This window comes from Prinia subflava, chromosome 6 (assembly GCF_021018805.1).
Source record: "Prinia subflava isolate CZ2003 ecotype Zambia chromosome 6, Cam_Psub_1.2, whole genome shotgun sequence".
In the NCBI taxonomy this organism is placed as follows: domain Eukaryota; kingdom Metazoa; phylum Chordata; class Aves; order Passeriformes; family Cisticolidae; genus Prinia; species Prinia subflava.
The window spans coordinates 38,793,922-38,807,005 of NC_086252.1; the positions used below are offsets into that span (position 1 = coordinate 38,793,922).

Consider the following 13,084-nt stretch of genomic DNA (forward strand, 5'->3'; position numbering starts at 1 on the left):
AGTTGCAAAGTTCACAAGTATAGAAAGACAAGTCTGTAAAATTAACTCAAACTGGGCAAACTATGAGTTTTCAAATGCATATCTCCATCAAACCAAGACAGAACCCACGGATACGTTGAGAATCATTTCTCTGAAAATGAGTGAGCTCTGGGCCCAATCTCAGCTTCCGCCCTCCGGCCCTTTCAGTTGTGGAGCTGATCAAAACAAGGTCACAATGATATCCTCCTTTAATGAAAGAAATGTTCCTTTCTCAGTCCTCTTCTCTGGGAAACAGGTGAGCTGGTTTTGTTCAAACATTTTAACAAAGATCCCTTTGAAGGTCACCCTTGAAGAGTGCAGGCTTAATAGGTTTGAGTTTCAAACAGTTCCTGGAAACAGGAGGTCAGAATCCAAAAAACTTTCAGACAATGTTCAGTGCATCTTTGAGAATCTTAAACTACATGAAAACAACAAAGAACTCCAAAACCAGCTTGTTACTTCTTGTGGGGAAGAAAAATAAAAGAAACAATGGAAAAAAAAGTGACTCAAATTCACTGTTCTGGAATAATTGGCCCTTCCATCTCCGGTTGGGCAGGTAAGAGACACACAGGCATCCCAGAAAGGAAGGCCTCGGTGAAAAATCACCACTCATCCCCTCAGCTCCAGAGAACCCCTCCTTCCTGCCCCCGGCTCAAGGGAAGGCTGACACGGGAGTCAGAGCAGGGTGCTCCCCACTTAGTCATGCCCAGACAGTTTCTAACCCTAAAGTGTTTAGAGTCAAACCTTCCTACGCCAGACAGCTCCAGAGCACCAGACACAAGGGCTTTTGTGTTACTGCTAAATAACAACTAGCACCAACATCAAAATCCTGCCTCACAGAACAGGTTTTACCATGCTTCCCTTCCCGTAGAAAACCTAAATCAAGCCTTTAGTATTTCACTGAAAAGGGCACAGCAGAGAGAATATTGGTAAAGTGAGAGTAACACATCATGCATGTCTCAGATGTTCATTTCTGTGCAACTCAAAAATCACAGAGAGCAGCTTAAACAAATCTTAACATGCCTCTCGTGCCCAGAAATGGGATTCCTCCTACAAACACCTGAGGCATGAACACCACAGCATCTTCCTCTTGTGTCCAGCCTCCTCCCACTTTACTCCATTCACTTACTAAAACCACACAGGTATTTTTATCTTTTTTCACTTCTTACCATAGTAAATGAGAATACTGTGAACCTTCTACAACAAGGGTAAACAAGTTATGGAATCCATTGTTTCATGTCTTAAAAAGCATTCTTAAAAATAAATAGAGGGGCAGACAGATATCCATTATTTATCTGAAAACAGATCAGTGTTAATGTAAAAACTTCATTTTGAATGCATCTGTAGATACAGATTTGGTGATGGGTTTATAACTGAACATACCTTTGCTTTCAGATCAGCACAGATCTCCAGTTGCTTTTGCCTGGAGTCAGCCAGCAGCACTTCTGCCTCGTGAGCAGCAGCAGCCTCAGCAGCAGCTGCCACTGCCCTAAGGACAAAGGCTTTCCTGACCTGAGCCCAGGTTAGGAGCAGGACTCTGCGCTGGCTCCTGATGGAATGGGAACGATCCCAAACCTTCTCATGAGCAACCTGGAAGAGGAAGGCATTTCAGAAAGGCTTACAGACTCTTGGTTAATGAGATTGAAACTCTAGACACCTTTGTAAACCTCTGGTTCTTGTGTCCCCAGTGTTCCCAGGGCACTCTGCCAGGGGCCAGGGATGTCACATCTCCCGGTGCCCTGGGCAGTGACACCCTCCAGCCCAGCCCTCTGCCAGCACCACAGCATCCTCCTGGCCCACTGCTCTTTGCTCAGCTGTGCTTTGCAAAGGAATAAATGAAATGCAACGGTCCCTCCCTGCCCTGAAGGACATCACACACAAGCAGGTCCTTCAGTACATCTCCAGGGACATTGAGCACTTCCAGCAAGATGAGGCTTTTCCTAGCAAATCCTGATGTGCAGAGAAACGGGGCACCAATAACAGCAACTGTACAAAAGCAGTTCAGGGGGATCAGCTTCACTTCTTTCCTAGCAGAAAATTTGGAAATAAAATCTTAGTCTGCCATCAGCACAGTGCCACCACCAGTGTCACCACCTAGCAAAACCAGAGAGTGTTTAACCCAAAATCCACTTGCTTTGGCCTAATTCAATGAAGTCCATGAGGATATCCAAGGTTCAAGATTTTGATGGAAGCAGTATCAGCTAGAGCTGCATAGAATGAGGCAGTAGAGTCTTGAACTTGTCTTATATCCCCAAAATACATAGAGATTAATGAGATTCTAGAGATGGCTGGCTGCTCACAGGTGCCAAGGGGACCATTCCAGATGCTAATTCCAGGCCTCTGGCAGGGCAGTGAGGGATGCTGGCTCACAGATATTCCTGTAGCTCGGGGCTGGCCCAAGCTGCACCTCCAGCTCTGCCTCAGCAGCCCCCACTGCTCTGCCCCAGACCCACAGGCTCCTGCAGCCCAGCTGAGCCAGGCAGGGGCTGCAGAGCTTTATCCTGCAAAGACAGAGCTCTGCAGGAGCTCTGAGTGCCTGTCCCTGGCTGCTGTGCACGGGAAGGAGGTGAGGAAGGCTCTGGGCTGCTGTTCCAATGTCACACACACGTTTTAAGAACGGATTCTTAGCAGGGTTTTAACATTTCCACAGCTGACATGCTAATAACACACACCAAGAGATATCAGCTCAATGTAGAATTAGGATCTTTAAATTTAGTGGTTTTAAATTTTAAATGAACCTTCAAAGAAGTAGCGAGATCCATTAATAGTGGCTGTGCTTTAAACATACCTGCATTGTCCAAAGCATGTGACTATTCAGCCCTATTCAGTCCAGGGCAAAATTTCTGAAATCCACAAGAACTTTATTTTTTAGTGAAACTCTGGCTAATTATCAGTATCACCTCACTGTCATTCCTTTGCACTAGACACTCCTCAAACATGGGGAAGTAGATGGTCTAAAAATACAGACAGAGATAAAAAAAGCCTCCTACTTTCCTTATGACATCCTGAAGTGTTCTGGCCTTGAAATGGGTTTCTCAATTAGCTGCTATGTGCTTATTCACTGTGGAGTGCAAGAGGAATCAGCAATCAATTTGAAAGCATTATGTATATAAAAATAGCCTCTCCCTTAGAGTGGGAGATAACTTTCCACTCTTCATGCTATATATGTGCCACAGAACAATTAAAATAACTATTCCTAGACAGTGGAACAAGGCTGTACATCCTCATGAAAAATAAAAACACCAAGAGAAGCAGAGTGGCAAAACACAGCTATAAAATTGTACAGCAGAAGCAACACTAACAAATTATTTTTGTGAGTTTGGCTGTTGGGCTATGTGGAACTATAAAATTTTCCCAGGACCTGTTTTGAAGAGATGTTAGGTTTTCAAATTCCTGCATTTTGAAAACAGAGATGTTTCTTCTTTACTGTGCAGAATAAAATTTACAATTAAGAAATTTTAAAATGAAAAAACTTCAGTGAACATACATTTTTTAATACAACTCTCCACTACGTAGTTTAAGAATTTGTATAAATGAATGAATATGTAAATCAGCACTGACCAGCTCCTGCCTGGATTTGTGGGGAAGATGCCTCTGCAGCATATCCAGGTACAAAGTCCTCCTCCTCGGAAGCTCGCGTGGGTACTGGTTGATAACAGTCTGGAAAAGCCACCGATCCTGCTCCTCCCAGTCACTGCTCCTGCAGGAATGCACAACAATCCACCCACTGTAACTCACCCACTGCAAAGGAGGGGTTGGTTCTGGGCAGCCCAGCCTCGAGTGGGCTCACAGTCCTGATGCTGTGAACTGGATGTTGGGTCAGAGTTCAAAATCAGATTAATGAAATAAAGCAAACATACACTGCTTTGCTGATATGACACCGTGTCATCACTTGAGTGAATTGTTCCGTTTCTAGCCTGGCTTTTTATTGGGGAATGTCACTGTTTCTCAAACCTGCCACATTTGTGGGTAATCAGTGACCCCACAGGGAAAAGACAGTGTGAAGAAGAACAAGATGATTAGACTCTACCACTGAGCACGAAATAAATGATCAAAAGGGACTGATTGCTACATGAAAGTGGCAATCCTTCCATGCAGCTAAACAAGGATCTAGTTTGCCAAACTCCTAACAGCCATACACTCATCAGCAAGGCATAGGATTCACCATTTTTAGGGTAGGAGCTGTAGTAATTAGCTTGCAAGCGTCTGTCTCAGAAAATGAGAGCAGCTAGAAGTAACATCCATCTGAAAGAATAGCACAGGCTGGGATGCAGTTCTACCCTCAGTCTGAACCCTTGGCCCTGAAGGGATTAATGTCAGGCTGTCATTGTCAGCATTAACATCCAAGCAGCAACACTGAGTCAGACCAAAAGGTCTCTCTAGCCCAGTGACCTGGTTTCCGAAGTGACTAAGAGCCCAGGGATAATTAAAAGAAGGCAATCATGAGACTCTACCCACCCCCCAAATTCCTGCTGCCTCCAGCTGCTCCTGGACTCCCCAGGCCAGCTGCACTGCCTGAGTATCCACAGCACTGCACCCAGTGAGATGTGGAACAGCCTCATCTTTATGCAGGCAGAAAGAACAGGGCCTTCAAGAAGGGGATTTTTGTGAGAAACTCACACACAATTAATATTGGACTGGACTCCATGATCTACCATTAAAGAAATCAAAAGCCCTCCTCTGCAAGTCCTGACACACCTCAGTATGACACACCTCATCTGAACATGTCACTTTAGCCACAGCACTGAGACAGTTCTAAGAGCTGAGATTTGGGTTTGCAGCATTTCACCTTGGCTATTTCAGGCCGTGCAGGTTGGTGAACAAACAGAGATCTTCTGCCCACAGGGGTGAGCGAGGCAGTGAGACACACCCTGGTCAGGGCTCATTACACCTGAACTGGAGAGCAGGAGCAGCAGAGATGTGCAGCCCACGGCCCCTCCTTGCCCCAGCTCCTGCCCCTCCACCCCTCTGCCTGTATTCCACTGAAGCCAGCAAACCATGGATCTCTGCACTGCTCTAAACAAGAAATTCTCGTGGGAGATCCTTTGGGGAGCGATCAGCTGGAGAGAGCTACAAGTGGTTTATTGTAAGTAGGGACAAACTGACTGCCAATGCCTTGGTTTGTCAGCTGTGCCAAAATTTGTCAGCTGTGCTGAGATTTTGTCAGCTGCTCATAGACAAATAATGAAAAAAAACCCCAGCATGACCCAGTCCAGCATTTTCATAGCCACCAAACACATGGAGAATTTCAACATATCCTGCTGAGTGAATCTGAGCTGTCACCTCACACTTCTGTAAAATTCCAGAAAGGAGTATCTCATCTAAAACAAGTTTGAAAAGTGCCAACACATTTGATATGAATATTTAAGGTATTACCAGGCTTCTGCACTGTCAAGATATTGACAAGCACTTTTCCCGCTGAACGCCTGACCCAAATTTTAAACGTGGTGCTGCTTTCCTTGTATGCAGCGTTGTTCCGAGCACAGCACAGTCTCTGCTTTGTTCCGGAGCTGAAACGCAGCGATTGTCTCACCGCAGCGGCCCCGGGGCAGCTGCTCCTCGGCACAGAACCGGCGGCACCGACCCCGGCACCGACCCCGGCACCGACCCCGGCACCGACCCCGGCACCCACCGGCACCCACCGGCTCCGAGGAGCGCGAACGGCCCGGGAGAGATCCCTGTGCCCGGGAGAGCCCCGGGGGAGATCCCCGTGCCCGGGAGAGCCCCGGGAGAGATCCCTGTGCCCGGGAGAGCCCCGGGAGAGCTCCCCGTGCCCGGGAGAGCCTCGGGAGAGATCCCCGTGCCCGGGAGAGATCCCCGTGCCCGGGAGAGCCACAGACATGCAGTTTGCTATTCCAGCTGACAGCTCTTGCAGGGACTGGCCTCCCTCTCAGCTGTGTGAGCCCCCACTCGAGCCAGGCCGGGCAGTGCCTGCACTGCTCTGCACAGAGCAGAGCCAGCCCGAGGGGCAGAGCCAGCCCGAGAGGCAGAGCCAGCCCGAGGGGCAGAGCCACGGCACCCACAGCTCACAAATCACCCTGCAGAGACACATTCCACCCCCAAAGACGTGCAGAGACGTGTCCGTACCTCCATAAAGCCTCCAGCTGCTGGTCCACCTCCTGAAGCTTTGCCCGGTAGCCCCTGGCGAGCTCCTGGAACTCCTCCACCACCAAGGCCCTGAGGGCAGGGTAGGGACACTCCAGAGACAGCAGCTCCGGAGGAACCTCAAGGAAAACCCCGTTTTTCTCTTCAGAAGAGGGCAGTAATGCCTGCAATGAAGAAATGCTGCTCGGGACACTACTCTGCATCATATTTACCCCCTCTAAATAAACTTCTACTTGAACCTCTAAGGAAAAGCTTACATTTTCTGTGTACTCTTCAAGCTCTCTTTCCAAAGCCAGACTTTCAAGGATGAGCCCTTCCAAAATTGCCTTCTGTTGCTTCTTCATAAATTTGATCTATTTCATGAAACATGTTACTGTTACTTCTTCCTCTTGTTACAATATGAAAACCTTTATTTAGAAGCAGAGTCAGATTTCCAGCCCTACATTGCTACACTTTTACAGATTTTGGTGAGCAGATTTACACCACCATAAGAAAGGGGGTTTATGGCACATCAACCCCCCTGCATGTGACTTATAGTCTCAAAGTTCAACAAAAAAATAAATGAAAATTCTAAAAATATGGTGAAAATAAATTGTAAAAATAAAGTTAAAATACCAACCTGCTGTAACACCTCAGCTGAATTGATCTCAGGTTTCTGACAAGATTCATTTGAGAGGCAACGCTGCATTTTAGCCAGCTTGATTTTCAAATCCTCCTTTAGCTGCCAGACAGGAACTAAAGTGTTTGTTTGGTACGTGTCCCACTCCTTGGACAATTTCTGCCCTGTATGAAACACAAAGCTTTCTCAAACACACAAAAAATGTTACACACCACTGAGCTCTGTAAATATAAACCTGACAAGGAAGGGATTTAAAAACCCAAGCAAACTATCAAGATAATGTTGACTGTTAAAAAATAATTAAGAAATTAATAACAAATTCTTACCCAAGTCCCTCAAATCAAAAAAAAAGTTGCTCTTATGACTTTCTTCATCAAGAAAAGTCTTCATTCCTTCTTCTGCTTTTTGCCTGAAGGAAATGAACATGCGTTTTGCAGAAGCTTTAATTTCTTATTCATTACAATTGCAAGAATGATGAGCCTCAAAAACTCCAATAATTACATCAAAAGGGGGTTCTTTGCCCGGGAAGGTGTGAAGTGAAGGATTTGGACATGAAGGTGGCAAAGAAGCCACAAATGCTCTTGTTGAGTACACAGGGTGATAGACAAGAGCACTGTTAATGTCCCCTGTTGTGTGACCTCAAGACACTGTCTAGAGACAGACCCTAAAGGAACCAAAAAGCATCTGAAAACTTTTGATACTCTTACAAAGAGAGGCTTCAGATGCTGCAGATCAACTGAACAGCCCCGAGAGGCTCTGAGAGCAACACCTGCTGTTGTCCTTGCCCTCGGGGAGCTCTTCATGTCACAGACCCTCTCCATGTGCACCACAAACCTTCATCCCACACACAAAAATACTTCAGATCAAGTATTATAATCTTTTTTCTCAATGTTCCTTGAATCAAGCATGCCAGCCCAAAACCTCTGTGTGCTGAGGTCTCTTTAGTAATCACTCACTCAGATTCCTCAGCCCTTACCTGCTCTCACTCAGTCTTTTATACTCTTGCCACCACACCTGACGATGCTGTTTCAGCAGCATTTGCTCTTTGCTAATTTTTGAAATTTGCTCTGCTTTTTTAATCTGCAGGGAAAATTAAAGATTGTGTTTTGAACATATTCAACAGCTGTATCAAATGCTTTCACATGGAAACTTTTAAATACAGAATGATGAACCTGTATTGAACCTTTTCAAAACTGTGTTTTTCTAAAGAACAATGGGCTCAAATGTAACCAGTTTTCATTAAATAAGCTTGTTGCATTTCAAATCACAATTAATGAGAGAAGGAAAAAAAAAAGGCAGTCCATTTTCTTCTTTCCTTTCCCATTCTTATGTCCCTGGAGGAAAGTTGAGAAAAGATAAGCAGGGGAACAAAAAACATACTTTCTTACAGGTGGGAAGATGAAAGACTGGAAGCATGTCAAGAAAAAGAATTTCGAAAATGTATTACTAAAAAGGAGTTTTTTTACCAAATCTATCCAATTAGAGAGGCACTCAAACTGTCTGAGGGCTTCACAAAATCCTTGCTTCACACCTGGGATAAAATAGGAATACCTGCTCTTGAAAGAGATGGAGCTCCTGCCCAGCCCAGGGGAGAGCCTGCCAGGGGAGGGCTGCTGAAGGGAACCAGAGGACGCTGGGCAGCAGCCAAGGAAAGAGGGGCAGGAGCCTGTGGCTGCCGGGCTCCCAACACGAGGGGGTTCCTCTCACCCTCCTGCCACCGTGACTGTCTCTGGCCTCTGGGTGCACGCTGAGGACAAAGCTCCCCTCCACTCTTCCTTGTGCTGCCCTGCACCCCTTTCCTCCAGAAGAGCTCCCTCAGCTCATGCACAGACCCTCCTCTCCCCTCCCCAGGTCCCCCTCCAGGCAGATACTGTGCTCTAGGGCAAAATGGCAGCAGGCAAGAAAAACACAGGGGAAACTCTTGTTTTAGTTCATAATGGAGAGAAATGAATGAATACCTCACTCCACATCTAGTTCAGCAAAGGAGTGATGTTCTGAGTCAAGAGTGCTGGGATTCCCCTTGGCTCAGGTGGAAACAATCTGCAACTCTGCTGCACAAACACACCAGGACCTGTCTGTGTTCACAGGCACAGGAGCCCTGAGCAAGCACCCACAGACACACGAGACACATGAGACACACACGTGTCCCCCAGCACGTCCCCACTCTGCCCCGCTGGGCTGGGGACACCAGCAGGAAAAGGTGCTCAGCCGCTCCCTGCAGCACTCACACACAGACAAGGGAGGGCTTGAAACTCCCCAGCCACCTCAGCCACCAGCAACCGAGCTAAAATCCTCCTTCAGGTACAAGAAACACACGTCAGACAAAGCTGAGCTCAGCACCTCAGGTGGACACACCGAGTTCAGCACCTCAGGTTCAGTATCTCAGGTGAATACAGCTGGTTCAGCACCTCAGGTGAACACACCTGGTTTGGTACCTCAGGTTCAGTATCTCAGGTGAATACACCTGGTTCAGCACCTCAGGGGGACACACCTGGTTTGGTACCTCAGGTGGGCACAGCTGGTTCAGTATCTCAGGTGAATACAGCTGGTTCAGCACCTCAGGTGAACACACCTGGTTCAGTATCTCAGGTGGGCACACCTGGTTCAGTATCTCAGGTGAACACACCTGGTTCAGTATCTCAGGTGAACACACCTGGTTCAGTATCTCATGTGGGCACAGCTGGTTCAGCACCTCAGGTGAACACACCTGGTTCAGCACCTCAGGTGAACACACCTGGTTCAGCACCTCAGGTGAACACACCTGGTTTGGTACCTCAGGTGGGCACAGCTGGTTCAGCACCTCAGGTGAACACACCTGGTTTGGTACCTCAGGTGGGCACACCTGGTTCAGTATCTCAGGTGGGCACACCTGGTTCAGTATCTCAGGTGAGCACACCTGGTTCAGTATCTCAGGTGGGCACACCTGGTGCCCAGGCAGTGACACAAGGAAAACCCCAGCTGGAACGTGGCTGGTCCGTGGTGCTGGGGCTGTCACTGGGGTGAGAAGCTGCAAGAGGGGCTCTGGAGACATGGAGTGCCTGGGAATGGGACACAAGGTGTTCACAGGGGCTGCACTGGGGCTGTGCCGGAGCTTGAACACACACGTTCCCTGCTTTCAATCACTATGTTACAGCACTTTTGAATCAAAGATAGTGTCTCACTTTTATTGTTCACATATTTTCACATTTTAAAAGTTACTTAGAGTTTCCTCTTGATTTCCTCTATTTCATGACATGTTACTATTACTTCATTTTCTTGTTACAATATGAAAATTCTTACATGAAGTCAGACTTAGGTGAAGAGATTGCTGTATTTAAAGAAATTTGAAAATAATTACATCCTCAAACCCATTCTAAAACTAAGCGGAACAAAAGTTGAAATACTTCAGATGTAAAGTTTATCACAGTCCTGAAATGATTTTATAGCAACAGCAATGCCATTTATGTATAACTGCTGCAATATTACTTTTTTTCCCTGTTGTGTTGTCTTTTTATTTCTTAAGCAGTCAGCAACTGATGTACCATGTTTGTTTGGTTCTACCTCAAAGGAAGGGTAACCCAGCTCCTCAAAATCTGAATGGCTTGAATCAGCAACAAAAAGTTGCTGGAAGTAGGTGGAACGCATACTAGTCTCTCTGGAGCTTTCACCATATATATTTTACTACCTACTCAGTTGGAAAACACTTGAGAAGATGAAAAAAAAAAAGGAATAAAGCTTGAATGAATTCAGTGGAATTTGGTATTGCCAATTCATGAAGCAATATCTGCCAGAATTTTTGATATATGATACTTACATGCACTAAAGGAAGCAATATTATAAAGAATGTATTTTTTTCTCTCATTCACCCTTCTCTAGTATGCAATAAGGCTCCTCCTGTCTTTACCCCCTAAGATGTTCTGCACCAATTTATACCTTTCTGTCTGTTCCACATTTACATTTTATGGCTATTAAACATTTTTAATCTTCTTTTTAAGATCTACCTCCACTTGACTTTTGGAAATGCTCACTTCATATCTTTTTGTTTGGCTTTTTTTCTGGATCAGCCTTCCCTTTCCATTTAATCCCACAAATTCTTCATTGCCCCCAGGATCATATAGGGAGTTTGGGTGAATTTCCTCAAGGCAGCAAAGTACGAATTTTTCCTGTTTTTTGAGGAAGTAGAATCCACACATAATTTGCGCCCCCAATCTGAAGAAAGTCCACACATTGCCATTCACACATCCAAATCACAGTACAGCTGTGACAAACTTTCATAATTGACATTGTTACAGAAATTTGTGATCCCTATTCGTTCTCAGGTTCCTCGGGGCAGGGACAAGAAATGCACTCACTGAATTTCAAAAGCATTCACATTACAAATAAAACAAAATCATACCTTTAACTGAATTTGTGCAGAGGCTGTTTTTGCCTCTGCAGCAAGTTCATACAGACGCTCGTAGTCAACAGGTTTGTACTTCTGGCTGCAAAGAGCATTTCTTGCAGGAACCACCAGAGTGTCTAATTATCATATAAAACACATAAGGTCATTTCAAATTCTTGAGTAATAATTGAAGTGCGAGGCATAAAATGAAAGCTTCACAGATAGAAATCAGAACCAGTGTTTTCAACACTAGAAGTTTTCATACCAATATTGTTAGTTGGTGAATGACAATTTGAAACAAACAAACTAGTAGAAATTATATAAGAAACAGTAACCAGTTGTCTGTTTACAAAAAGTTAATTTGAAAAGTATAGTGTACATGTGAATTTAGTTATTAATTCATTTTTAAACTGCATTTACAGGCATTGTAATAACTTCTAATACAGAAATACCTAAGTGTCAATAAACATCCTTCTTGCACTGATTGGAAAACTGCCTCAATGCTTATTGCAACCTATGGTTGAGCAACAGGAGTAGTTTTTTTTTTCTAAAAGCCATAAAATCGAGGTACAATTACAATTGTAAATGAACTACCTGAACTTTTGCCCTAGCACTGTGAAGATCTCACACACAGATACTCAGTCGTTCTACATAAGCCAGCAGGCTTACAGGGATGAGGAATGTGCATCTCCTTACAGCCTCTGCTTTGGCTGTCTCAGCAGTGAGATTGGCCCCACGTTCCTGCACTCCCTGCTGAGCCCCGTGGCTGGACGTGCTGTGCCCGGCGTGTGCTTTTACAGAGGGGTAAGAGATGAAACAAACCCTGCAGAGCCATCCCACCATCCTCCTCCCAGCCTCCCGCAGGGCTTTCCTTTGCTGCACCCAGCAAAGCCTGACAGCACATCTCAGCCCGTGCCTCACCGGGGAAGGATTTCCCTGAGTGCCCCACGGGCAGAGCCCGGGACAGGCAGAGCCCGGGACAGGCAGAGCCCGGGACAGGCAGAGCCCGGGACAGGCAGAGCCAGAGCCCGGGACAGGGAGTGCCCGGGACAGGCACAGCCCGGGACAGGCACAGCCCGGGACAGGCACAGCCCGGGACAGGCACAGCCCGGGACAGGCAGAGCCAGAGCCCGGGACAGGCACAGCCCGGGACAGGCACAGCCCGGGACAGGCACAGCCCGGGACACGCAGAGCCCGGGACAGGCACAGCCCGGGACAGGCAGAGCCCGGGACAGGCAGAGCCAGAGCCCGGGACAGGCACAGCCCGGGACAGGCACAGCCCGGGACAGGCACAGCCCGGGACAGGCACAGCCCGGGAGAGCAGCCTGGGAATGCTGGGGCAAACCCCTGGGCATGAGGTGGGGCAAGGAGCCCCTGGAGCCCCGAGGGGCAGCACAGGCAGGGGCCAGGGGAGGTGCTCTGCCCCCTGCTCTGCACCCGGGAGCAACCCCAGCCCCAGGACCCGGCACAGGGCACGGAAACCTGGCCCAGAGCCCTTGGGAGCTGTCACAGGGCTGGAGAATCCCTCCTGTGAGGGCAGGCTGGGAGAGGGGGGATGCTGGGCTAGGGGAGACTCCAGGGAAACTTGAGTGCAGTCCCTCGGTGTGTAAAGGGGGCTTTTATGAGAAACAGAAAGGCTGTGCCAGGACCTGTGAGTGACAGCATGAGAGACAACAGTTGCAGCCTGAAAGGAGGGTGGGTACTGACAGGACAGGAACTAAAGGAGGAATTGTTCCCTGGCAGGGTGGGCAGGCCCTGGCACAGGTGCCCAGAGTGGCTGTGGCTGCCCCTGGATCCCTGGCAGTGCCCAAGGCCAGGCTGGAGCAGCCTGGGACAGTGGGAGGTGTCCCTGCCGTGGCAGGGGGGCACTGGGTGGGATTTAAGGTCCCTTCCAGCTCAAACCATAACCAGAGTGCTAAAGCAGCTCCTATGTGAGGCTATTAACTGCAGAGTGCCTCATAAAATTAAACTTAAATATGATA

The 13,084-nt window shown here is 47.2% G+C and overlaps 1 protein-coding gene across 6 annotated transcripts in view; it reads right to left on the bottom strand.

Annotated features, from left to right (window-relative positions):
* The window catches only part of CCDC148 (coiled-coil domain containing 148), a 46,086-nt gene that overhangs the window by 21,985 nt on the left and 11,017 nt on the right, over positions 1-13,084 (bottom strand). For 2 of the 6 annotated variants that reach the window (XR_010080858.1, XM_063401092.1), the window contains exons 3-10: positions 11,118-11,239; positions 7,719-7,822; positions 7,069-7,151; positions 6,743-6,906; positions 6,381-6,476; positions 6,106-6,287; positions 3,580-3,718; positions 1,402-1,608 (exon numbers count right to left, since the gene is read on the bottom strand). Coding sequence is in view for 5 of the 6 variants with exons in the window: in XM_063401092.1 (XP_063257162.1) it covers positions 1,402-1,608; positions 3,580-3,718; positions 6,106-6,287; positions 6,381-6,476; positions 6,743-6,906; positions 7,069-7,151; positions 7,719-7,822; positions 11,118-11,239 (1,097 nt within the window). In the remaining variant the exon portion in view is untranslated. Of the gene's footprint in view, positions 1-1,401; positions 1,609-3,579; positions 3,719-6,105; positions 6,288-6,380; positions 6,477-6,742; positions 6,907-7,068; positions 7,152-7,718; positions 7,823-11,117; positions 11,240-13,084 lie in introns of those variants that run through there. The other 4 variants (XM_063401093.1, XM_063401094.1, XM_063401096.1 and 1 more) reach the window with 4 other exon arrangements.